Consider the following 26,221-nt stretch of genomic DNA (forward strand, 5'->3'; position numbering starts at 1 on the left):
GGACCACGGGCCTCGCACCTCCTTCCTCTTAGATGGGGAAAATCATTTCCCTGGATGGAAATCTGACAGGGACCTCCCGCTCTTGAAAACCACCTTAAGCAGCACCACACCGACGGAGAGGAAGGACAAGGTAACCTGAACCACGGAGCTTGCTGCAAGCATTCCCTGCCCCGTGCCAGCACAGCAAAGCCATCACGTCTCTAAAGGCAAAGGTGGCATAACTCGGTGGGTCAGTGATAACTGCTCCCAGCAAAAGACGTGACAGCACTTCTGTAAGCCAGGAGGAGCATAAAGCTTGTCTAGCAGACTGCTCGAACTGTGCTTCCTGGGGAGGGTGCTCACCCTGCTGAGTACAGCGAGCCCTGTACAACACTTCGCAGATGCAGCATAGACTTTGAGCCACAAAGTGACAGGTCCCACGCAGGGAGAGCAGCACACGCCTGGTACTTTCACAGACACTCTGCGCTCAGCAGGGCTCAGCCACCTACGGTCTGGCAGCGCCTGGAGAGCGGGAGGTGACCCAGGGGCAGGGAGCACGTTTCACTCAGCTCCTACCGCCTCAGGAGCCTGACAGTGCATCCATGGAATAAAGACTCATCTTGCAGGTCTACAGGGGCTTAGTGCTCATCCACCAAAGCTCTTCTGCGGTGTAGCTCTCTGGCCTTTACAAACACCTTGCAGCAGAGCAAATGCCTGGTATGAAAGCTTATCCCCTCACTGCTTTGGCTGCTCTGCGATCAGTGGTCAGAGCCAGGCATCCTAAGCCCTGGCTCTGCACAGACCAGCTGGAAGCCACAGGGAGAGCAGGAAGGTGCCGGCACTGCCCTGCTGACCACCGGCCCTTCCTAGCAAGTCCACGGGGACCAAGTGGGCTGGAAGAGTATTTGTGCCCTGCCTTTGCGGTGGGTGGCAGGAGGAGGAGAAAGGAGCCGTACCTGAGATGTCGCAGTAGACTGTTTGTTGGTAGACTCGGGCTTCTCGGGGTTTGAAGATCACATTAATTTCAATTGAAGAATTTGGCCACACATCTCCCTCCTAAAACAGAAGCAGACAACAAACCATTTATCCTCAAACATTATATTTCTTGTTTTCAACCACAGCCCTGTAAGCCTTTATTTAGAGCATCAATGAAGAGCAAGGAGCAAACAGAACTTATCCAAATTTGTAAGACTTTGGAAGCAGCTGCAAAAAAATGTCACTCCCTTACCTTTACTAGCACCTGGTAAAGGCTTTTTTTTTTTTTTTTTCCCCCTTAATTAGGGTTCTAATAAAGGAACGAAACTGGCTGGCTTCAGCAAATCAAGCATTTCTTCAGAAGTACCAGCTGATCTAAGGACAAGGCACCTCCAACCTTTCCCTTACATCCCTGTGTCACTATGGTCATGGGAATGTTTTACCCAGATCAGAAGAGAGTCAGCAAGTCAAAGGGATTTTTCCACTCTTCGTTACAAACGTGCTGCCTCTTATACCCTCAACCTGTACGTGCATGTAACTCTTTAATGGACTCTGGTGAGTCAGGGCACTCGGCACCAAGCAGAACAAGCCCTCCTGCCTGGGGAGCAGTGAAGACCAGGCTCCTCCTGCCCTGTGCCACCAGCACTGAGCCAGCTCGCAGGCTCTTCCAGCTGATGGATGACCTGAGAAGGGAGCTGAGAGTCAGATGCAGCCCGGTTGTCTCTGCAAGGCAGAGGCTCAAACAAGAAGAGATGGCATTTGCTTACAGCTCCACACCTACTGCAACAAGCAAGCTCTTTTCCTTGCCAGGCTCTTGCTCCGGGATTTAAGTCCGGCCCATGCTACCAGTGTGTGTGCAACCGCTGCTTCCTCAGGGTCTTCGTTCTCTCCCCCTCTCTCAGAGTCCTGGCACTGGTGCTCAGTCCCAGGGAGCCTCGTCATGTGTTTTCAGAGACATCCCTGGCTTCTAAAGGCTCTTGCTTCTTGCGACTGGTTTCAACAAAGGCACCACTGACATCCCCTCAGTCCCCAGCACTACAAATGCTTCTTCATTCATTTGTTGGCATAAATATATGCATCTCTGACAACCATAATAATACTTTAAAGCAATGAAAAAATCAGCTTATAGAAGACCACAAAAAGAACAGTTATTTTTCTATGCACAAAGCGAGGCTTTGATTCTGCTTGCTGCTGGGTATTCTCCGTACTTTGTCCAGAAGAATCTTTAACTGACTGGAGCCTCCAGCGCTGCTGCAGCATAAATATTAAACAACTATAATACTTCCCATCAACTTAGCACATAGAGCTCAGAGGCCAGTCCCCACAAAAATTAAAGAACTATGACATGCTGAGTTACTGGGCTGCAGCTATAATAATTCCCTAATGCACAGCGTGCTCAGAGGGAAGAACAGGTAGAGAGAACTGTTTCCAACTCCAACAAACCAAGCGTAAGAACAGAGAAGAAAGAATAAAGTCACCTGGATTTTTCTCAAAACCTAGAGAAAACACTTCGCCAGATCAAACGGACTTTGTGTTTCTATCCAGCAAGCAACTGGAGGAAGATGAAGCATTACTATATGATAACACACTCACTTGAGGAAGCAAACTAGGGACACCAGCCTGCAACTCACAGTCAGCATACAAGATACCAGATCCCTCGGGTCCCACTGGGATGCTGCACGGACTCACAAGCATCCAGAGAGTAATCTTGAATTTACAGGAATAAAGCAGCCTTTGGGGTGCTGCTCCGAACAACATAAGCTCTGCTACGACACCTGGAGCTTGCCTAAGCCAAGCCACTGAGAAGAAACACTCAGATGACAGATGTCCCTGGCTTGGCTAATTAGAGTCTAATAACTCACGAGTGCTCCTCACCCAGCTGCTCGCTGTATGTTTAACAGACTGAATTCAGTGGTCTCACCCTGGGCAGACAGTCCCTGGGGATGGGGCGGGGGTACATTAGGCAGCTGCTTGCATTTGCTTCCAGCCTGACAGCTGTAGCTGAACACACACCTCAGCTCACCGGCATTCTGCGCTCCTTAAAGGGCGCTGCGTGGGCTGAGCTGCCCAGTGTGCCCTTAGCTGCTGGGGTCCTCTGCCCAGAGAGCTGCTGACAGCCCTCACTTGGCTCCTGCGTGGCAAACAGTGCCTTGCCAGGCTTACCAGCACCACTCGCCACATAAACCATCGCTGCTGCTGTGCTGAGGAAGGACGTTAATGAAATGCTGAGAGCGGTGACGATGCTTGAGGTCTTCATCTTAGAGGGGCACAAAGCGGGGAAGGAGAGCGCATCCTGAGTCTTCAAACCAAAACACTGGGGTGCAGTAAAAGGGAGAGAAGTTCAGCAATGAGTGGAAATGAGCTGAGCCCACTTTCAGAACAGCCACCCAGATCACTCCAAGGGAAAGTCTCCATTTGCTCTGTAGAGCCTCACAGGCCAAACTGGAGAGAAAGTATTTGAATGAGACAGGACAGGACCAGCGAGGCTGCGGGTGAAACCTATACCAGGATTCGATGTAGTTCTACCATCAGGCTTACGAGGGCTGAGCACAGGCAGATCACCGCAGCAGGCAGCTGACAGCTCGTGCTGGCTGTCAGACAGACGATGCCTGCCACAAACCCAGCATCCAGTTTGCTGGGACCACTGTTTCTTGCAAGACTTTGGGATCCACCTGAAAAAGCAGACTCGAACTTTGCACCACGTCATCTTGTAGCACAACACGTGCTGCTCTAAAGCAGAGTTTGTACAAACAAGAACGAGGTCTCATAGAGCCAAGTCATTCCTGGGAAACTCAGAAAGCATCCCTCCTTCCACTGAGGCCAGAAAACAAGCTTCTTGCAGCCTAAGGCAGCAATATCAGTCTTTCAGGTCAACTATCTAACAAAGTACTCTTTTGCTGCTTGTTTCTGCTGGATCACAAGCCAGTGGTACTCACTGGTCTACTTCATGTGCCGCCATCAGATCTATTGGCCCTGTGGACGCTTCGGGGCAGTTTGGTTATTACTCAGAGGCTGACAGAGGCAATACATCTCCCGTTAATGGAAGCAAGCTGTTCTGATCCGATATCAGAAGTTGATATCGGGGACGGTTCTTAAACAATCCCAAGAGCGAGATTAAGGCACAAACGAGGCCAGATGCCGTACAACCTTACAAGTTTTATTCTCTACAACAACTGATGCTTGCGATAGGACAGAGAGGAAGAGAAAGTCAGAATCCCTAAGCAAGAGAACGAGAGAGGCGCATCTATTCACCACCACCAACAGGACTCCAGCAATGTTTTGTCTCGGCGCAGTTGTCCAAGTCCCAGACTCTGTGGAGGTGAGCGAGCGGGTGGAGCAGGTGGAGTCGGTGAAGCCTGTGGAGTCCTCTGAGCCGCTGAGCACCGGAGTGAGCGGAGCCCCAGCAGTTATAGGTTTCAGTCCACACCATTTCCCTGAAAAACCGCCCAGTTCTCTGAAATAGTTTAGCTCGCACCATTTTCACCCGCACGCCCAGGTGTTACCGTGCTGGCTCCACAGCCCCAGTTCCGCTGGGCCACACATCTCCAGCAGCAGCTGTCCCATCTGAGGCTCTTTCTCACCAACAACAGGATGTTGTGGTCACAAAGTAGGTAAAAAAAGTCCCTTCTGCTCGGCAACAGGAAAATGGTGGTCGTGAAACAGTGATGTTGAGACAATTTTATTTTCTGTCCTTACACACAAGCGTAAAACAATTCATAAGCAAAAATGAAGCTAAGCAGGAAAGGAAGAAAATTAAAAAGAACCGTTGGCCTGATGAATATGTACCTGCCAACAACAGCGCACTTTTCCAGCTGAGTGAGTTTAGCTGACTTTGGGATTCGATGAACTCCAAGGCCAGCACATCTGTGACAGAAATACAGCCGACACTGTGATCTTACCCCCACTTTTTTGGAGCACAGTAACAGCAATACATCGTGGAGCAGGGATAGGGACAGACTTGACAGGGCAGCGAACCTTGGGAGGTGGGGCAGAGCCAGAAGGCAGGGACAAGAGCGGGAGATGACAAACAGCCCATGCCTGATGCTGGTGACAGCTCTGTCTTGCTACAAGCTGCACCCGCATCGCCTGCCCTGCTCTAGTCACTGCCAGTCGAGCTTTGGGTGAACAGGACTAGGATGGCAAATGCAGGAGCGGGCTGCAAACTAGGACCATGCATGGCAATCAGTTAGCTGAGGGGAATGTGCTCGAGCTTGTCTAGACAACAATTAACATGATGAGGCATGTTTACAGAGCACAGGGGAGTGGGAGACGGATGGCGCCAAGGAAAGGTAACACCTTGCTGTTAATTGATGGTAGTTAACCACCAATCAGGGATTGCCTAGTATGTAATTCTTAGCTTAAAGAACCAATCTGTTTAAAGCACGCAGCTTCTGAAAACATATATAAACTCATGATTGTGTACAATAAATCGACATTTGCTTGCATCAAGCTGCGTCCCGTCTCTTCATTCGCCACAGGCAAACTGCCCCATTCCCCCATGAAGCTCTGGCAGCCAGATAGACTGATACTCGGTGTGCCCGAGCCCCTAACGTGACTTGCAGAGCAACGATCCCGACTGCAGCAGTGAATACACCCGGTGAGACATTGCAATGACAGCAGGGAGGGGGGAATACAGAACTTCATAAAAATCAGTATTTCAGTAAATTCCAATTCCCTGTTTTACTGCATATAGTAACGGAGGCACAGCAAGGCTCTGACCCACTGCAGAGTCCACCTAGGCTCCTGCGGTACTTCCAGTGCTCCTCTCAGGGCAGCAAAAGCCTTCCAGGAGCTCCTCGGGGGCAGGGCAGCACTCTGGGGTCCAGTTTCTCCAAGGAGGTCCCAGCATACAGAAGGAATCTTCAAGGCCTCAATGCCCAAAGTGCCCAGGAGAGAGGCAGGAGGATTCACACTTACAAACTGGATACACCTAGCCTGGATCATCCACCAGGAACCTCAGGCTACAAAGCCTGCATTACCCTTGAATGCAGAAGCTGAACATCCCAGGTTCTCCACCAACCTGGGACATCCAACTCCTGCATCAAAGGCAGGCAACGAGGATACTCCTCCTCCCCAGAGGAACCTGAACACCTTTGGTAGCCCTCACACCACACCACTGGTATGCCAGCCCCGGCAGCGCATGGCTACGTGCTATCTCGTAGCCCAGAGAGCAGCCTCTGTCTAAGCCCTGGGCTCTCTGCAGACACTAAGCCTGAGACCCAGGGAGCAATCCCTTCCAGTCTTTGCAGCTTCATCCACCTGGTTGGGGACTGCAATGCCCAGACTTATCCTGTTCTCAGGTGACAACTCCTCTCCTGCTTCAGCAGCCTTTCTCTCCCCAAGCTGGGACCTGTCCACATGAAACCCCTGGTCCCCAGCAGTCCCTACGCATCTAATGGACACCATGAGATGGATCCTGGCAGAGCCAGCAGTGATGCCCTGCCTGCTGCTGGGTGCCAGGGCTTATGCCCAGCAGGACATCTCACGTCAGCTCCTGGAAAGAAAACCAAGCCTGCCTTCAGCTTTGCAGAAGACTACTGTAAACCAGCTCAAACGAAGGCAAGGTCCTGTCAGAGCTGGCTACCCCAGCCAGGGCTCACTCTCCAAGGCTCCCTCTGCTTGCAGGCAAGTGGGCACAACAGGGAGGAGAGCAACATCAGGGCTTTGCAATCTGCTCCGGCTGCCTGTGGGTCTCCACATGGGATATGAGACATCGCCTGTGACACAAAGCCCAAGTTGTCCTGGCCTCCTGTTCCTGCATCACCGCTGCTGTCAGAAGGAAAACTGGAGCTGGGTCAGCACCCACATGGCATTTGTCTGACACCAGAATGTAATCCTGACTCAAGATGAACCCAAACCAAACACCGAAATGTGAACTTCCACTGCATCAAAAAAATACAGCTTCAGCAAGAACCTGGAAGAACACTGCGAGTGTAAATCTTCAAACAGCGAGGGAGTGGCGATGGGTCCCTGCAGGTGTTATTCAGAGTGGCCGAGGCCCCGGCAGGATGATCTCCCCAACACCACCAAGACAAGACCACAGTGATTGCTGCAGCGTTGCTGGGATCTCTCTGTACACTGTATAATTAACCTGTCTGGGAGGGAGCCCAGAGCTCTGGGCCAATGTCATTTCGTACTTGTAAAGCCTCAACAAGACAAGGGTGCAGCACACAACCCTCCCTTGCCAGGGATGATGTCCTGCCCCGCTCCAGGAAGCCAGCCAGTGATGCAAGAAGATCCTAGCCAAGGTATCTGAGGAAACAAGCCTACGGACAAGCAACAAACCCGATCCTTTCACATGCATCAGCACAGCTCTCTGCAACAATCCTAATGCAGCGTTACTGCTGGAGCCTCGCATTCATATCCTCACTCCCAAGAAAACCTGCACCAGCAGTTAGTAGACTCAGATCTCTCGAGCTCCTGACATGAAATCACCATTCTGCAGGATTCAATGTATTTGGACAGAAACTCTGGGCAGGACATCCACAGTCAGCTTCCCTGTATTGTCAGTGAAGCTTTAAGCCAGACTGTTCAACTCCAAAAGGGGAGGGCAAGAAGAAATCATGTCACACATTATTCCACTATTCTGTGGCTACAATAAATTCTTTAAGTACGTAACTATTCCGGGAAACTTTTGTCCTTTCTCCCTTCATTACTGCTGTATGTCAGACTATAAAACTAGAAAATATTGTGAGTTTTTCTCCTGGGAAATTAAAATAGGCTGTAGAAAAGGTTCCTCACATTCCTGCTACCCCACAGAGAAGAAAGAACTGCTGACTAAAAAGGATACGCCTCATCAGCCACCCTTGCAGGCTACTGCTACCTGTGTGTGCCAGCCCTGGGACATGGCAGGAGCCAGCAGTCTGCCCAGGCTAGCATGTTCTCCGTAAGATGGCAGTTGAGTCAGAGCATGGAAAACCACCGTAGATGCTCACCAGGACAGAAATGCAACTATGCAGTGCTGTGAACATGATATTGCAACACTTTGGGCTTAATGTCGGCCTCAGACAGGCTGCAACTGGCAGGTGGCATAAAATACAGGTGGTGGATGTACGATGATCCAGCACAAAAACTCCTGCTGTTGTGCCCTGGCTTTGCTGCAGCATAAGGCAACGTGATACAGGAGGGGAGGGCACACCATGACTCACCGCTACAGAAGTGATCTCGATGCAAGAGCCCAACCATAAATAGATGCAGATCCTATTTCCCCTCCCTCAGCCCCTCAATAATGAGAATCTGTTCAATCTCCACCAGCCTGAACAGGAAAAAGCTGGTCTTGAAAAGTGGGGCACCACCAACTGTCGGCCTGCTTTGTTTTGTGGAGGGACGAAGGTCCATGGAAAGGAAATCACTGCTCAAAGCAGACCAAAAAACCCAAAGACAGAGCTGGCAACATGAGTACTGAAGTGACTCCCCAAAGTGCATCCCGTTAGTTCAGGGCACTTAGGGAAAAGGCTACGCCAAAGCCAACATCTGCCGCCTCCTATAAATAACCGAGCCCACCGCGAGCGGTGGGATGGACCACAGCTTCCACTGGAGAGGGCGCCTTCTGCCAAAACCCAAAGCATCTGCAGTCCCCTCTCATTTGGGTGGGGACCAGCTGGGCTCCCCAGCTGAGGTGGAGGTTTGCAGGAACAAACATCGCTGTTGCCTCCTGGCCCAATCCCTAGACCAACAGCAGTAGCAGTTTCATAACCTGGACATCCAGAAGACCACCTCCATCAGCTCAGAGCTGACACATGGCATGGAGGAGTCGCTACCAGGCGATGACAGGACAGTGACAACTTGTCAAGGTGAGAGCAATGGTAACAAATCCTTGTCCTCCCTTTCCTCTGGTTTCCATTTCCAAGGAGTCAGCTCCCATATGTCTGTACTGTGACTTACAGCTAAGCTGTGGTGGGGAAGGTGCAGCAAAAAGCAAGGACTTTGGCCTTTGGTAGCCACCTGGGCTTCTACCACAGCTGCTTCTGCTGATATACCATGTGTCTTTGCAAAAATAAATCAAATCGGAGAGGCGCTCAGAAAGCCAGACTTACAGAACAGCTTGTCTCCCACAGGCTTGGAGGACTGCTCAAAACGTTCATGGTCACATGCTAATTCCAAGATCACTGCCTCCTCTTTTTTGTTATTATTTTCATCCGCAAGTTAACCCCATACAGGCTGAAATAACCCGCTGCAGCTTCCACAGACAGCAACACCTGGCAGCTACCGGCCCACTTACACAGCAAAGCCGCTGCACAAACCCTGCAAAGCCACCTGCCCAAAGAGCCTTTCCAAGGCTATCATCCCTCCAGCGGCCTCCTAACCTCTGGGAACCTCCAGCCACTTGTTCCAAGGGTTTGATTCTTTCTATAGGGTGCTCCCAGGGTGATAGGTGAGAAGAGCAGCAGCCGCTTTTGGCCAGAAGGTCCGAAGCAGCAAGGTCCCAGCTCTGGCAGGGCCCCTCCAGCAGATTTACACGGCGCTGCCAGAAGGGGCCTGTCCAAGCTAAAAGTTACGGGGCTGTCACGGGGGAGAAGGTTGTGGAAGTCAGCGGCAGTGCATTTTTAGATTTTACACTTGATAAAGAGGAAAAAATACTAACATTTGATGTGAAGACACCCATGTGCCGGGGGGAAGACAGCAAAACTCTGAATGTGAAACTCATTGTTCCATAAATCATGGAATTAATGGAAATCAGAAGATTGATAATGCTGGACAGGACAGAAGGGGAGAGACTCCTGCAGTAGCCCACTTACACTCAGTCCTAGAGCAAACTATAACATCAACACAGCCATTTAGGAAAGGTTTCCACTCAAGGCATGAGGACAGGCTACACTCTGGGTCTATACAGCGCTACGTGGAGCACCAGGACTCAGTGGGCAGCCAGGCTGCTGGACCTCACCCTAATGCACTTCAGGAGCCCAAGAGCAGGTTAAGCTCGTTATGGAGGTATAGTTGGCTGTACTGGAGCAGGAGCCCTCGGACACGCTCCAAAACCAGCTGACACACTGCAGGATGCTCTTAATGTTCAGCTGATCAGCTCCCACTCCCTGCTACAGCCCTGCTGCTCTGACACAGGCTCTTGGTCACATCACACTGCTCTCAGCTGCGGCAATGTGAAACTGCAGCTGTGCTGACATGGGGGGCTCTCAGCCTTGTATGGGCTACAGGAGTAACCAAGAAGAGAACATGATCCCCTTCCTTAAAAATAAATAATACAAAAATAGTTTCACCTGTTTTACAAGAAAGAAGAGTCTAAGATTATTCTAGGGTTTGCTCCAAGATAAGAAGGGATTTTACACTGCTCAGACAGCAGGCATTCATCATCTCAGACCATGCAAATACTCAGAATCAGGGCTGTAGTTAATTGAAGGACATGAGGTTTTGTTTGCATAAATACAAAAGTAAAAAGTTTTCTCTAAGTGTGCAACAGAACTCAAAAAAGTCTGTTTAAACCCACCAGCCTTGCGTGCAGGCTCACAGACGACGCTGGGAGGGAGATTCAGACACAGTCTAAATCCAGATTATATGAAGGGATTGGTCTTGCCGCAATTAAACTTGGGCTGAACTTTGCCTCCTTTCCGTAGAGGACCTTATCATTCTTCAGTATGTGAACTAATACTCATGGCTAATCCCCATATGCTACGTGTAAGGCGTGCCCTTATATATAATCATCGATACCGCGGAACACTGTAAGGACACTTAGGAAGTGCCCTTAATTTATAGCCCTTGCAGCAGAGCTCAGCTTTAGGCAGGCTCTCAATGCCTGCCCAGAGCTCGCAGTTTAGAAATGCTTTTTGCAACAATCTCTCCCAGCCTCACTAGAAACCTCATGTCTTCCCTCTCAGCACATCAAGATGCTGATGCGGGGATCTGCCAAGTGACCTCATTCAGGGAGGAGGAGGAGGAGGAAGGGAGGTTCTCAGCTATCAGTTACCACCGGCTCAATGGCAAAAATATCGGAGAAAAGCATAGAGTCTTCTTGCACCTTTGCCCTCTGGTTTTGGAAGGCACGGGAGAGAAGGGCAAGGCGTTCTCGGAGCGTGGGGTCCACCGCGCACTGCTCAAGAAAAGAATTCCTCTCATTCTCCTCCTGCTTCTGCAGCCTGTGACAGCGCCTGCAGCCACAGGGAGACACAAACCAAGCAGATAATTTAATGAAGATATTTGCAGAGACTGTTATGTAAGCGCAGGAGCAGCAACGCACTGGGGGAGAAACAGCAGCAGCAGCTCAGCAAGGGGCTGACCCCAAGCCACGGGGTCCCAAGCAGATCAGGTTATCCTCCTGCGCTGGCACGGCAGGTACTTTTACACCACACTCACAAGCTAAGAAAAGGGTTTTGAAAGCTAGCAGCCCTCAGGAGAGCCTCCTGGCTCAAAGCTACTGCCACGACTAATGGACAACCCACCAACACCCCTCACATGGCTTTGCCGCCCGTAGAGGTGCTCGGGGGAAACGGATGAAGATGAAGGAGCACACACTGCAGTGCTTCACTGGGAAGCAGAGAAGCAGCCGGGCTTCAGCTGCAGGTTACCAGCATCACTTGTTTATCTTCCCTTTTGCACCGGCAGGGATAAGCAAACTCTGGCTGCTCCGTTGCCTACACTGCCATCCAGCAGAGGATCCCAGAGCACTTGCAAAGCAAACTAAGTGAAATTAATGGGTTTAGGTGCATGAAGACAGAGGCCCCGAGAGCTGAAGGGACTTTGCCTGGCATTGAAACAGAGCAAGGTCTTAAAAAGATTAGTCAGGATGAGTTTGGTACAGTGCTCTGGGTGATGCTCTCTTTGTGTTGAGATAAGATAGAGATGGCACCGCCTGTTCCCTCCCACTGACTAAAGTAAAGTACCCTGAATAATTTGAAAAGGTGAAGGAATGTACTCTGAATAATTAGAAAAGGTTCCACTGAGGATGTTAAAAGTAAACCGCGAGTCAGGAGATCACTGAACAAAGAAAGCTGAAAGGTTTACTTCACCTAGATCCCGCCTATTATGAATAGAATTATAGATGTTGAAATCAAATGAATATGTATGTAAAGATGTTGTAACCTCTCACAAAAACTGTATAAATTACCCAACTTTTCACTGAAAACTTCGGAGCTAGTTTGTCCAGTGCAAATCAGTAGCTCCCCAGCGTTGCACGAAATAAATACCTTTGCTGCCTAAAGACAAAATTAGTCTCTGAGCTGTTACTCTGTGCCGTTTTGGCATCAGCATCAGCCAATAAAGAAGTCAGCACCAGCACCTCTGAATCCAAACCCTTACATCCAGCCTTGAACCACTTCATCTTTTTCCTCTTTTTGGCCTTCTCCACAGAGCTTTGACACAGGTCATCTCTCCCTACTTGGTAGTTGTAGCAGCGATCATTGCAGCGTTGAAAGCTCACAACCAAGAGGTGAGAAGGGAACACTGCTGCAGAGCACTTGCTTCCCAGCTGGCACGTTGCTGTGCCCCCTTCACGCTCCAGTCCCCTGGCCACCAAGAACCAGCAGGAGATGAGGGGAAGGCTCCGTACACAGAAAATCGAGGCAACATGCTATAAACAGGACAGCAGTCACCACCCAGCTGAATTCCAATACAGTAAGAAAGGAAACACAGTCACAGACGTTACTAGCGGCACACAGACAGAGCCTCCGGCAGATGCTGTCACCGGTGCCAAAAATACTTTCTTTGGCTTGCTCCCCGTGGAGTGTCGTGGGAAATGTTTCTCCATGGCTGACCTACAGCGTTGTGCATGAGGAGGGCTTCCAGCCACCGACATGAGCAACCCTCAACTCAGCCTTCATCAACAGACAAGAATTCCACCACTACATTCCAGAAAGTCCTGCAGGAGGGAGACAGAACAAACCCCTGGGTAGACCTTGTGATGATCCACATCTTTCTGGGTGACAGTCAAGCACAAGCTGCTGCACTGCCTCCTCCCATTGTCAAAGTCCTCTCTGCTCTGAGACCTCAAACGCTTCTCCAACAGCAGCACAGTGGCCTCGGAGCTATGACCACCCCTAAGACTGCAAGTAAGGAAGAACAAAGTGCCCTGGGCACAGTAGAGAACACAAGCTGGCATGAGATCAAGCATCATTGCAAAAAAATTGGGGAAATACGTTAACTGTGGGGAAAGCTGGTTGCTTCTGAGGGGAGAGAGGATCACTCAGGGTCCCGTCTGAGACAGGCAGGTGCGGAGAGATGCGAAAAGAATGGTGCAGGGAAGTACCAAGAGAAGGTCATGAGATTTTTTCCTTTAGCACACTGAGCTTGCACCAAAGTCACACACTGTGTAATTAAAAACAGAGAACAGTGGAAAACTAGTTTTGGCCTTCAAGGCATTTCTGACCTAATTACATTGAACTTTATTTGCTCAGAAGCCCATAAAAAGTGCTCCAGTTTAAGGCAGTTTCCTGATCAGCTGTGGGTTCAGACTAACTCCTATACACCTACAGCCGTCCAACTCTGAAAAGTCACATAAGGACCCCCTACATCACCCCAGCTTTGAAGTGTCACTTCCAGTGCCTTCCCCTGGGCTAGAAGCATTTCCTTGCTGCCCCAAACGGAATTTCAAAGCTTCAGAGACACCCTTTGGAGAGCCTGCCCCACCTCTCAGCACCGTGAAGACACAGGTGCTGAAGCCCAAAGGCACTTCCAAGCCCTGTGCTGCCCTGCCTTCCCTGCAGAACCCTCCACCTCCAAACTCTCCCCAGCCCCGGAGCAGGGGCAGGGATACCTCATTGTGCTGGAAGCCGGGACAGCGCGAGGCAATTCAGCATCCTACAGCCGGATGGCCTCAACTTTCGAGGCCAGCAAAGCACCCTGCCCTGCGCATTACTGCAGAGGAAGGCTGAAGAAGGTTGCCATCCCACCAAAGCTGGAGGGGAAGAAACTGCAGTGAATATCACAACAGGTACGCTGCCTGCAGCTATTAGGTGCTACCGCTCAATGCCGTCCCAGGTAAGGAGTGCCGACACTTTCCTCAGCCTCACAGACCCCTGCGAGCCCAGGGACCTGGCCTCACTGATTTAGGGCTCCCACAGATGGGAATTTGCTCTCCGAGGAAATGCAGTCATTGCAATCAACCTTTCCTTCCCAAAACATCAGCTGGAATGTGGATGGAACTGGAATGGGAAGCACCGAGCTCCATTACCCTGAAACCCTGATATTGTGGATGCTTTATTTGTCCTATACCATCCCAAAAAGCACCAAAATCCCTCTGAGGCCGTACGGTAGTTTTACCCCTGGGCAGTGTGTCTTACTGAAAGGAATCTTCCCAACGAACTTCAGCTTCTCCTGATCCTCCTCTTCTTGAGTAACAAAAGCCTTCCACTGGAAGTGGGCTATGATTTTACTCTGGTTGTGGATGACCACGGATCTGTGGTTTGACAGCATGATGTAGGTCTTCCCAACTGCCAAGGAGTTCGTGTCTAGCCTGATGTTGACATCTTCAGCCGCCCCATGAAGGCTTGTGTGAGTATCTTCACCTAGAACAAAGCAAAAGGGAGATATTGCTCACCGCCCTTGCTGACGGGAGTACAAGGAACGGAGGAAGCCACAGGGAACAGAAGTGTCACAGCTTTTAGCTGTATGAGCAGTTCCACAGATCAATGCATTTATTGCATCCCGAGAGCTGCATGTGTACAGCATGGGGACGTCCTGGGCACCACCTTAAAGCACCTTAGTTCTGGGTGGGCTTGTAGAGATTTATCCCTAAGGCGACACTACCTAAAAAAACAGACTTTTTCAGATGTGCCCAGGTAGCCTTTGGGTCGCCATCCCACCCGGGTCACAGGGAATTCTGCATCCAAGTCATTCAGGTGACTCCGAGGAGGCCCACCTCAGTCACGGCTTGCCCAGAGTCTCCTGCAAGCATGCCATCAGGGTTGTGTCTCTCCTGATCCCTTGTTGCCAACATGCCAAGATGCCTGGGGCATGCAGGCAGAAAAGGGAGGTAAAAAGAAACAGGCAAAGTGACAGCCCACGACAGGATGGGATGCAGATGAGAACTTCACTGTCTTGGAGCAGCAGCATCCTCACTTGCTGTGGGTCTGCGAAGATGTCAGACTGAGACCGGTGGGACACAGCCCACACCAACCTGCCCATCACAGCCCTGCAAGCCCATTTCTTCTGCCTGGAGCCTGCTGGTGCCTATGCCTGAGCGTGCAAGTCTACACCGAGTATTCCCAAGCTGTCCCACAACCCGAGCGAGCACACCTTTGCTTTCCACCTCAGACCGAGCTGAAGAGGAGAGAGCCACTGGCTATGCATGGCAGTCAATTAACGCCTGGAGTCTTGCTGGAGCACCTGCCAGCACTTCACCCTCCAGAAGTAACCCCCACCAAAGCGCCCTCATTGCCAAGAGCTTCCAAACCTTCATTCTTCCCAACCAAGCAACTCCCGGGAGTCAACTAAGCTCAAACTTGAGCGCCGAGCCTACTCTGCCTGTTGCAGGTGAGGGTCTCCCAGGTGAGGAGCAAACCACAAACATGAGACATCCTCCATCGAAATGGCACTTCTGTGGAGCGTGTTTAAAGCCTCAGAGCCAGCCCCAGCTGAGAAGGGCAGCGACCTGGCCACCCCTGGAGAGCATCCCCCTGCCGAGGCAGAGGCTTCTCCTCGCTGCACGGGTTACAGCAAGGCAGCCAGGGGATGGACCTGCCTTTCCAAGGCTGCCATGCAACAGCACAGGGGGATAGCTGGCTGCCTACTGGATGGACTCCTTAAACCCTAAGCCAGACACAATCCAGCAGAATCACAGTCGTGCCGGCAAAAAGAGCCCCCCCTCTCTTGGAGGGAGGTTGGGGAACGACTCACCCTTCAAACAGATCTCTAGAGCCATTCCTTCATCTCCACACATGGAGAGTTCAGCCTTCGTGCCTGTATAACCTCAACTTCTCTGCTCTTAAGGGAGCAGAGGAGGAGTGGGAGGGATTTGTGGCCAGAGATGAGTTATGTTGCGAGAAACAGCAACGTTTCCAATGACTGGACAGCCTGCTTTCTATAACAGACAACTTAGCATACAAAAATAACCGAGGTTCAGAAGCGTTACAGAGGCAGGTGTGCTTTATAAGCACTGCCTTCCCCCTCCACTGAATCCTCGGTGTACGCTGGCAAGCAGAGGAAGCAGGACCCAAGAAATGGGAGACATGCACAGTGCTTCAAGCATGCACAGCTCCGGTTCATAAAAACATGACCTCATGCTCTACGAGACAACAAACTACTGCAAAATAAACTCCACAAAAACTATCATGATCTCACTGTCTAAACCCATGGCCACGTGGGTCTTGAAATAATGAGTATAGTTCTGATCTTAAAAACCAAGCCGAAGCCTTTGACATTTAATCATTCTTTCTGCCCTTCTCCAAAGTACAGAGCAGCTTCCATATGAAGACTGAACAGGATTCCTCAACCTAGAAATCACAGAAGAGATAGGTAGGTTTGTAAAAGCACGAATGGCCTGGGAAAATGTGAACAAGGGAAAATTTGTCACCATTTGTCATAAAACAGGAACCCAAGGGCCTGAAATAGTATTAGTCAGAAATTACAGAAGTGTAGTAGTAGCACTTTCCCAAGGAATGAATATTCCTTCCTTTGGAACGTACTGCCATAGGAGCCTACAGAAGCTCATAGCTACAAACCCACAAAGCAACTGGACAAAGGCTTGGAAGGTAAAACCATCAGAAGTGATTAAACAAAGATGAGAATAAAGCCTCTAGCACAGAAAAAATGCTAACTCCAGGGCCCACGAGGCAGAAAGCATATGCACTGCCTGTTCTACATGCTTTGCTAAGCATCCCCTACTGCTGCTCTCCTGGAGAGGAACCGGGGACACAGACACACTTATGCTCCCAGCTGACACCAGCGTCCCCCAGGGAGAGACCAGCACGAAGCCACACAGAACAAGGGCACACTCAGCCTTTGCCCCTTACCTGCTCACTTGAAGCACCAAAACATGCAGAGGTTTCAAAAGAAAAGGGTTTAGAAGGAGTCTGCAAAGCAAGTTTAATGTTCTGCTTTGAAGGATGCAGAGCGTGGGCACCATGCAGTGTCCAGCACTTACCTGTGTCGTAGTGAACTGTCAGGGGTCTGGAATAATCACCCGTCTTCTGTGGGTGGAAGTCCACTGTTACTTGCACGGCATCACCAATCCCAAGAGTCCCAGCAGAGGGATCGACAGAGAAAGGGCTGCAACACAGAGAGGCACATCAGGATTATTGTGGGAGATTTGGGGACTATGCTCCTTTGGCTGTCTCGTTCACTCCAGCTCACCTGCGCAAGCAAGAAGCAAACAAACCACAGTCAGCAGAAGAAAAAGAGAACAGACAGCATCAGAAACTGAGCCACCGACTCGACTCCTGAAGAGCTCCAGCCCTCAGAACATCCTATGCTATAAAATAACCTCGTCTCCCCCATACCCTGCATCGAGTTTTCTGCAGCAAGGCTCAAGAGTCTGACTGCTAGCGATACGATCAGAGGAGGGTTTTTGAAGAGCACGGAGATGGTGAGGGTTATTTGCATGCACAGCTTGACAGGGACTTCCTCAGGAATCTGTCTTTTCCTGCCACCTATACACCTCAAGAGATATAAATGTCAAGGCAATGCTTGTCCCAGTGAGATTGCAGCTCGGAAATCAGACAGGGAGAAGATAATTTCTTCTTGAAGACCAGAGAATAACTGGAGTTTAATTTGCAGAATTCATCTTTCTTTTTTTTTCTTTTTTTTTTTTTACCTTGAAAGCATCCTGGTTTTGCCTAAGAAAGAGCACATTTTATCAGCGTTTTAGTGAAAGCTGCTCTAAGCAAAGAAAAATCGAGTGCAAAGGCACATTAGAGTGATACAATAACAAGGAAACAAGACACAAAAGGAGTATCCCATTTACAGCCTGAACAATTAAATCTCTAGCTAAATGAAGCACCATCAACAGGAGCATATTGAGGCAAGTTTAACAGGAGGTTTTCGGTGTATTCACAGGCGATGCAATCTGGGGCTCCGGGTTGTAATCCAAGCTTGGTAACTGTTTGCTTGGCCCACTGGAGGAATTCTGTGCAATGTGTTGGAAATAATTATGAAAAGGTGTTGGTGTACTTTGGATTTAACACAAGCAATTATGATTTGTGGCCAGGTAAACAGCTCTCGGTTGACAGACATATAATTCAGTCTTTTAACGCTTAGGGAAAAGTCAGATGCAACATGCTTCTGCACAACAGCAGCTGAGCTTTGTGGCTCCTGTACAGCCCCACTTAGAAAACAAAAGTTACTGGCTTTAGTGCTTTGCTGGTGGTCAATTTGTCACCTCAGAAACACCTTCTGGAGAGTTTTACAGTGATTAGGGAATGCAGCACACAAAAATAATGAGAAAAACTGGAGCCATGCATGAGCTGAGCTTCATTCATGGAAGCAGTGACAGCTGATGAAATTGCTGGAGCTCCTGCTCATTAAGGAGATATTGCTGCAATTAGGGGCCTGACCTGCTCCCATGACAACAGCAAGAACATCGGCAGTGACTAATGGAGAAGCACTGGGCCTGCATTGTTTACATACTGGACCTGAGACACCTGGGAGGGAGGAGGAAAGCCAAGGCGCCGCCAGCCTCAGAACCAGACTGCTCTACATGGCCCTACACCTGCACTGGGGGTTGTGCCTGCTTATACTGGGCAAGGCTCTGATGGTGCTTGGCTGGCATCACCGCCTGCTGGGGGAAAGGCACAGAAAAATTCCCCCCACCCTTTTTTTTTTTTTTTTTTTTTTAAACCAGAAACATTGCCAAAACAGAAAAGCTGCTGGTTAAGGGCCACACTTCAGCACTACCTCCCATCCCGTCCCCTTCCTACTCTGTCCCCATGTCTGCATACCCCTGCCCTCAGATAGCTGGGATGGGAATAACACTCCCGAGGATGACTTCAGGGGATGCCTAAGAAAGAAGGTATTTTCCCATCTTCAAATTACCAGAGAAGAGGATCCCACCAAGGTCAGGACTCATTCTCAGGACTGAGAAACAGAGCACAAGTCAGACACTGCCACCTCCTGCCTCCCACCCCACGCTGTACCCATGGGACAACTTTGTTACTGCTGTCGCAGGAGCTTCATATCCATCACGTAAACCTGGTTCTCCAAGACCCAGAGGGATGTAAGCTCCATGCTTAAACTGAACTCTGAATTTCAGTCCACATCACTAAGCTGTTCCCTGCAGCCTACAGATAAGAGATGCTAAGGAAACGTCTCTGACAAATGAAAACCACTGCCAAGAGATGAAGCTGGCAGGCTAAACTCTGTCCTTCTCTCCATTAATTGTGAGCTGTTCTTTAAGATAATTCTTGTCCTGTTAGAGAATCACTACTGCTCCTGAAAAAACAGGAAAGATAAGGTTTGGAGGTTTTTTAACAGCTTCTTTTCTGACATCCTTTTTAACTATGTCCATTTGTATGTTTGCTTTGTTGTACAACATCTAAACTGTCACAGGTCCAGATCTCCCAATGGTGCCTTGCAATCCCCAGCTTGTATAAACTCATCTAGCCGCACCAGCCTGAGGGAGACCTTCCCACCAGAACCTGCTGAGATCTTGCCCGTTACTGCCCTGCAGAAAGGGAGCAACACCAGACTAGTAAGCAATTTCATACAGATCTGTTCTGACATTTACATCTTGCTTGCTTTCACCAGGCATCAGCTCCCCATCCTGACAGCTGGGCAAAAGTTAAGTCCCATGAGGACACCACCAGCAAAATACTCCTGACAAGTCAGAAACACAACTGACAAGTGAACAAAGCTGACAGTTCTGTGGCTCAGGCTCTCCAACCACCACTCTGCCTTCTCTCCTGCAACCATACATTTTAGTCAGTGCAGTGTGCACGGAGGCTGCAACATACTTCAAGTCCCGTGGTATGCTTCTCTTCTAAAACCCAAGAAATTTTTAGTCCACTGGTGTCTTAATTTGCATTACAAAATCATGCGAGTTTCTGAGAATTTATTTCATTACAAGTTGCCTCCAACCCCAAGACAGACAGTAAAATTACCAGTGATTGCATTGCCTCATCTGTCAGCTAAGGCCTATTGCAGGAAAAAAACTAAAGGTCATTTAATCTTGGCATACATTATTTTTTAGTAATGGTATAAAAGCCAAAGTCAAGCACCGTAACCATTCCAGTAAACACAGTCTGTTAGGTCAAAGCATCCAAGACTCCACCCCTGTACCAGAAACATCCTGCACAGAGTCAGCAGCATCTCACAAGCTCTCTCTTTCCCTCTTTCCCTGCACCTCGGCTCTGTTGTCCTGTCCTTGTACATCCTGTGGCAACTCTCCAATCCCACACCTCGATGTTGTATATGGGTACTACAGGGGGCTCCTAGCACAGCACCTTGTAGCATCATTTCCTGAGCTTTCAGAGCCTGATGGGACATTCCTTAATGTATCTTCTCAGACGGATTCTCTCTGACCCCATAGCACAGCATAGCACAAGGTCTGTAACGTCAGGAAAAGGCAGTGCTGTGCTGAATCTGGTTCCAGACACCATTTTCAACTGAAATTTACTGGAATGACATTTATCTCCCTGAATGCCATGGAGAAGAAACTCGTTATCCAGCCTTAACAATGAGAATGACAGGAAGAGACTTTCTATATTTATACTAGTACTATTTTTTATTACTAAGCTGTGCAGGGAAGAGCTGGGTATGGACATGCACAGGGAGGGCAGGCACAAAGCCAAGCTGCATAATGGGGAGTGCTTTGGTGTTGGGGGGGGTTTTCCCCCTTTATGAAACAGGGGTCAAAACAGGGCCATGTTTTCTGGTAGATACCACAGCAAGGGAGAGCTCTGAACAAGCAACAGTAGAACGATGCTGAATTGGCCCCGTGGATTCACTTGAGAGCTCTGCCTTGCAGCGAAACACACCACAGAAAAAGCCCTTAGATAAAGGAGTAAGAGGCAAGGAATGTCATCGTGAAGCGATTCCATGCAAGAGCAGAGCTCTCAGAACTGACCAAGAGGAAAGGTTAGCATTGGAGATGGGCTGGGAAATGCACTGAAGGTGGCAGGTAGGTTATGCTTGATTCCATAGTGAAGGGAATCTTGAGAAAGGAGGCAGAGAGAAGTGACAGGAGCAGCACACAGGACTAGGAAACAGTGGCACCTGCAGCTGGCTTGCAAAGGGGCAAGAGCCTGAATTTGCTCAGGCCATAAGACAGAAGTTTCAGTTGTGCCGAGGACACAGAGGTCAGCTGATGGTCTATAAACTTCGATCTCTGATTCCCTTCTACTCCGCTAAGCCTCCTGCCCCTCTCCCATGCATGCATGCTTATATGTAGCAACACACAAAGCTATTATGTGATATTAGTATTGGCTTTAACACAACGCTACATCCTTACTCAGCAAAACCTAAGCACACGTTCAAGCTGCTTAAGTTCTCTGCTAAATAAGAAGAGACTAAAACAGTCCTGAATTTAAGTCTGTAAGGCTGGCACTCCTTTCCCCTACCACCTATGCCATCACTCTTAAATACTGTGTCTCATATCCACACTTTAAGGTCTCCAGGACAGGGAGCATAACTCATTAATTTTTCCAAAGCACAGGTTTAAGTGTTTGTGACTATGATTAATCAGCAAGTTATTACGGGAGTCATTCCAAAGAATTCATGACGTTAAACTAAAAACTACCCCTCTTGTTGGTGATGATGCAGCCTTGGTTATAGCCTCGATCGCAGGGAAATCAATCCCCTGGCAGCAGGAGGAAAACGGTCTCTCCCATGAAAGCCTCTGTAAATAGAGTTGTTCAAAGACAACTGCCAGCTAATGATCTACTCGCCTGTGGAGCAGTGTACTGCTCTGACTCTCCAACCTACCTGTCATGCCAGCTGGGAGGCCACTTTTCTGCTGGGGTTGCTGGAGCCACTGAGCTCACCTGGGACCTTGGGGCAGGTACCTGAGCAACTTCTCACAGCACAAGCAGCAGGGAACCCACTGTCACACAGTGCAGTCCCCAGCACTGGCTGGAAGAACCGCTCCTGGCACACCATGGCCTCATCGCACAGGGAGAAAGAACGTGGGGGTACTGCTCTCAGGCTGCAAGGGGACATGCTGACCTGGTCAAGAGGGGGGAACACTTGGATTCTGAGTGGAGGATACAAGCTTGGGGCACTACAGTCAAGATACTGGAGGGCTGGGCTGCCATTCACTGGGACACAGCAGAACTGCATGCAGCCGAGGGATGGGAAATGCAAACACCTGTATTTGGGGTGGAAGAATCCCCGGCAGTACGGGCTGGTGGGCACAAAAGCCTTTCTACAGAAAGGGAGCTTAGAGGCTGCAGCACAGGACATACAGGGGGATGCTGGGATAAAGGGCTTTGCACAGCCTGGAGGAGGACAGAGCAAGGCTGGTATTACCTGTTCTTACTTTTCGTGTTGTGTACACACCTGATTGAACTTTGACACTGGTCTTGCTTTCAGCGCCATGTTTGCTCAGATGATCTCCAGAGGTCCCTTCCGAAGTTATTCTGCGTTTATCTTCTCAATCAGCCCAATTCCATTTCACATAGTCCCCAAATTTCTCGTATTTCCTACACATTTGTGCATATATACAAGCAGATGGTAGACAGACAGGCATTGGAGGAACTCAACCTCTAAGAAAGTTCCTAATGAAGAATCCATTATGACATTTTGCTGAACACAAAGCAAAAAAATAAAAAGAGCAGAAACACAGGAACTTCAGAGTATTTAAAAAGAAATCTGAATGAAAGTGGAGGCGACTTCATTAGAATAAAACGCTGCTTATATTCAAAGATTTAAATCATCAGTTTGAAATTTCAAACTGGCTTTCAAAAGTTCATAACGAAATGACTGATGCCTTCAGCTGACATGGGAAATCTTACCAGCTTTTGATCTCTGCACACACGCAATCCAGCTATTCAGAATTCTACTTTTTTGTGTCGTATGAAATAAAGCTTTTGTAACGCTTCTCATCTCTTTGTTGCAAATCAGGACTGAAAAATTTAATTGCTGAAGTTCAGCATAAAATCCGTATCAAGCAGGATTCAACACACGCTGTATCACTCAACAGAACAGCTGGCAAGGACGCTACCAAGAGATGCCAGACACGACTGGGTATCTGTTTTGGTGGTGACTACTTGATCTGGAAATCCCAGAGGGAAGCTGTACAGGGATTTACAAGGTCCTGCCTACATACTTCCACAGTGAAAATCAGCAGCCTGCTTGAATAGCATCCTGGAAGCCTGCCTCCATAGCCTTGCCAGGCTTTGGTAGGAACCTCTTGGACCCTCACGTTTCCCAGGAGACAGAGGAAAGAGCTTTCTCTTGACCCCTGTTTTCCTGGGGAAGAAACTGAAGCAACTCAGGTGCACTAAGGCAGACAGCAGGTCTTTGCTGCATTCTGGACCTCAGCTCCTACACCAAGACCTCTGGGACCAAATAACTCCAAGCTAACTACCAGCCAGCTGAACTGGATTCCTTGCAGGTGCAGTGTCAAAAACGCACTACCCTCTCCAGTTCAGCAAACTGGAAAACCAGTGACTGTCTTCTGAGACCAACAGGAACAGTACAGCCTGCCCACAACACCGCACACGTCAGGCACTTGGCCAGGAGACTGCCAAAATACCACATGCTTGTGGCCTCCCAAGGAATGCGTATATTTGGCCAACAGGGCTACATACCCATTTCAGAAGGTGCTGAGGATCAAGGAGGTTGCTGGTAGCTACTACAAAGTGCTAGAGCACATTCCAGGAGATCTGAGAGAGAGAAAGCTCTACAAGAGGCTCCCAACCCATGCACCAGGTATTTGCTGCAACTTTGGCCTGTGCCCCCGCTGTAAGGCATTCCTCTTTGGGGCTGTAGTGCAGCTTTGAAGCCACTGCCAGCTCATCTCCGCTTACAAGCTCATTCTGCTGAAGAATATTGCATCCCAGGGACCAGATCAAACCTACTGGAAAACCAGGTTCTGGACCACACCCTGTTTTTCTCAGGGTCTCGATAACAATTGCTTTGATCTATGATCTCTGATTGCACTTGCTACTCTAGACAAAGCTACCGATAAATTCTTAAATGTCTCTTCCACCAGCTCAGAGCTTGCCCATTTCTTAACACTGCCCTTGGTCTGCAGGAACTAGAGCTGTCGTCTGCCACGCAGGATCTTATACAGCCCAAGGGCAGTCAAGCCACCTTCCTACATTTGCTCTTGCAATCTAACAGAATCAGTCTTGCACGACTCTGCACTGAAGACACTGTTGCGCTATAAAACTCCACTCTGCAACTTGCAGAGTTTTATCAGAGGTTGCATCATGCTTAACACACTATAACCAACAGCAAAACCCACGTGCCCTGCCCATCTCCAGCCACGGCAGCTCAGGTGCTCCAGTTCCTTTTTGTTGCTGTTTCCCAACTATATTATCACACAACACTGTTTTGCACAAAAGAAGATGAGCTCCCTACCTCTGCATGCTGATGCAGTAGCGGGCCTCCTGTACCAATGTTGTGAACCAGCAGTGTTTTCTGGGTGCTGTACTTCAAGGGACAGGCTGAGAAGTTCAGTTGGTCAGGGAAGTCCAGGATAGCTCGGGCACCTATAGCTCAGATCGGCACAATAAGCTTGTCCCTTTCTGTGATGCAGATGAGCTCGTGGAAATAATCCTGCAGGGAAAGAAACAATCTCAGCACAATGCATTTAGCACCATCCTCATGGCAGAAGAAAAACTGCTGTTTTCTAGGACTGTGGCAGTAGCATTCAATAACGTAATAATAGTACATTTTACCTTCATGACCTTTCATTCCAGTAGCATGACTTGCACAGGGTTGTTAATTGCAAAGAAGAAACAACCCCACTAGATTCACCTGCTTTCGCAGCAAGCTGGCAACACCACAATTACCTGATGCTTTGATTCCGAGGCACCAAAACAGAGTCACTTCACACAAGGGATCAAAGCACTAATGGAACCTGCTTCAATCGCCACCGCAGACTATTGGAAGCGCCACTGAGAACCCAGCTGTGCCACAGCACTAACTCCAATGCCAGCAACACGGCGACCTCGTTGAAGCTTGGCAGGGGATGCTCAGGTACGTTTTCAAAAGGACTTCACCACATACGTGATCAACGGTCAGTCGCTGGGGAAATACTTCACAAGCTAGACACGGTAATTGCTGCGATGCCAGGTGAGTGTAGGGTACAGCTGTATTTCTCACCCCTTCCCACAGTGTTATAGGACCAAGGCTGGGGACACGCACCCTTCAAAAGCCACCTGATCCATCTCCCCACACCAGAACCGGCTCAGCTCTGCACCCAAAGTGTTCCTCAAGATGTTTCACAGGTACTTCAAAGCACTAACAATTCCACCCCTGCCCTCAGCAGCCTATGCAAGCTTTGCACTACAATTCAAGAGAGTTCTTCCTCTGCCTAATCTCAGTTTCCCTTTACATCTCACCCCAGCCCCAGCGGACACAGAGACAGCTTTGGCTGATGCCTTAATCGAACCCCTCTGTAAGGTCTGTTCTAGAGGAGTAAGTGACGGCGTGCCTGGTTAGCACACCCACCTGAGGCAGGCGGCATCGGGAGCTGCACACAGGAGACACTCAGACACCCCCCCAGAGCAAAGCCGGCTGTGCATTCCCAGCCACTGGCTTGTTCAGAAAAGAGCCAGGCAATCCCCCCCCATCCGGGCTGCCTGGCATTTAGCAGCAGGAAGGCAAATCAAATTACCAAAAGCATTTTACTGTAGGGATGAGCAGATCAGACTCCAGATGGATGGCGGGCATCGCTGCGCTGCAAGTACCACCTTGCCCCCACTGAAATCAGTGGGGAAACTGTTGCCCCAGGGCCAGGAGCCATTGCCCCCAGCAGGCTCTTATCGATGAGCTGATCAAAGCTCTGCTTCTCATCAGTCACTCGCTGCCCTGATTTTTGCCCCGGTGCTTTTAACTCATTTGATATTCTTGCAATTGTTGAAGCAGCAAGCTTCTGGGCACTACAAAGCATCTAACAGGGCTGCACTGAATTGTAAAGTACTTCATTTCACTAATGCAGTAACTCACCGTCCTGTCGTATTTCATATTAACCAATGAGCATTAATTCAGTCTCCACCGAGCACCAGTAATGAATTTCACAAACCTCACAGACTGAGCTGGCATTGCCTGAAAATAATGTATGGCTACAGTGAAAAGAGCAAGAGGGCAAAACAGAATAAGCTGTGCTGGTTTTATATGCTTCTTACTTCCTTCTTCCTTCACAATAAACTATTAATAAGCCTGAAGGACACACAAATGGAAGTGTTTCTGTCTGTTGTTTATCTGCCAGTCAGTGCCACAA

General features: G+C 49.4%; 1 protein-coding gene across 4 annotated transcripts in view; it reads right to left on the reverse strand.

Moving 5' to 3' along the window:
* LOC129737071 (hydrocephalus-inducing protein homolog) overlaps positions 1 to 24,486 on the reverse strand; it is a 28,525-nt gene extending 4,039 nt beyond the window's left edge. Inside the window, exons 1-5 of one of the 4 annotated variants that reach the window (XR_008734490.1) lie at positions 24,355 to 24,486; positions 22,327 to 22,469; positions 16,982 to 17,106; positions 14,181 to 14,405; positions 936 to 1,035 (exon numbers count right to left, since the gene is read on the reverse strand). Coding sequence is in view for 1 of the 4 variants with exons in the window: in XM_055723870.1 (XP_055579845.1) it covers positions 1,004 to 1,035; positions 14,181 to 14,405; positions 16,982 to 17,106; positions 24,355 to 24,362 (390 nt within the window). In the remaining 3 variants the exon portion in view is untranslated. The other 3 variants (XM_055723870.1, XR_008734489.1, XR_008734491.1) reach the window with 3 other exon arrangements.
* Positions 24,487 to 26,221: the final 1,735 nt, after the last annotated feature.

Source organism: Falco cherrug, chromosome 11 (assembly GCF_023634085.1).
Source record: "Falco cherrug isolate bFalChe1 chromosome 11, bFalChe1.pri, whole genome shotgun sequence".
NCBI classification, from domain to species: Eukaryota; Metazoa; Chordata; class Aves; order Falconiformes; family Falconidae; genus Falco; species Falco cherrug.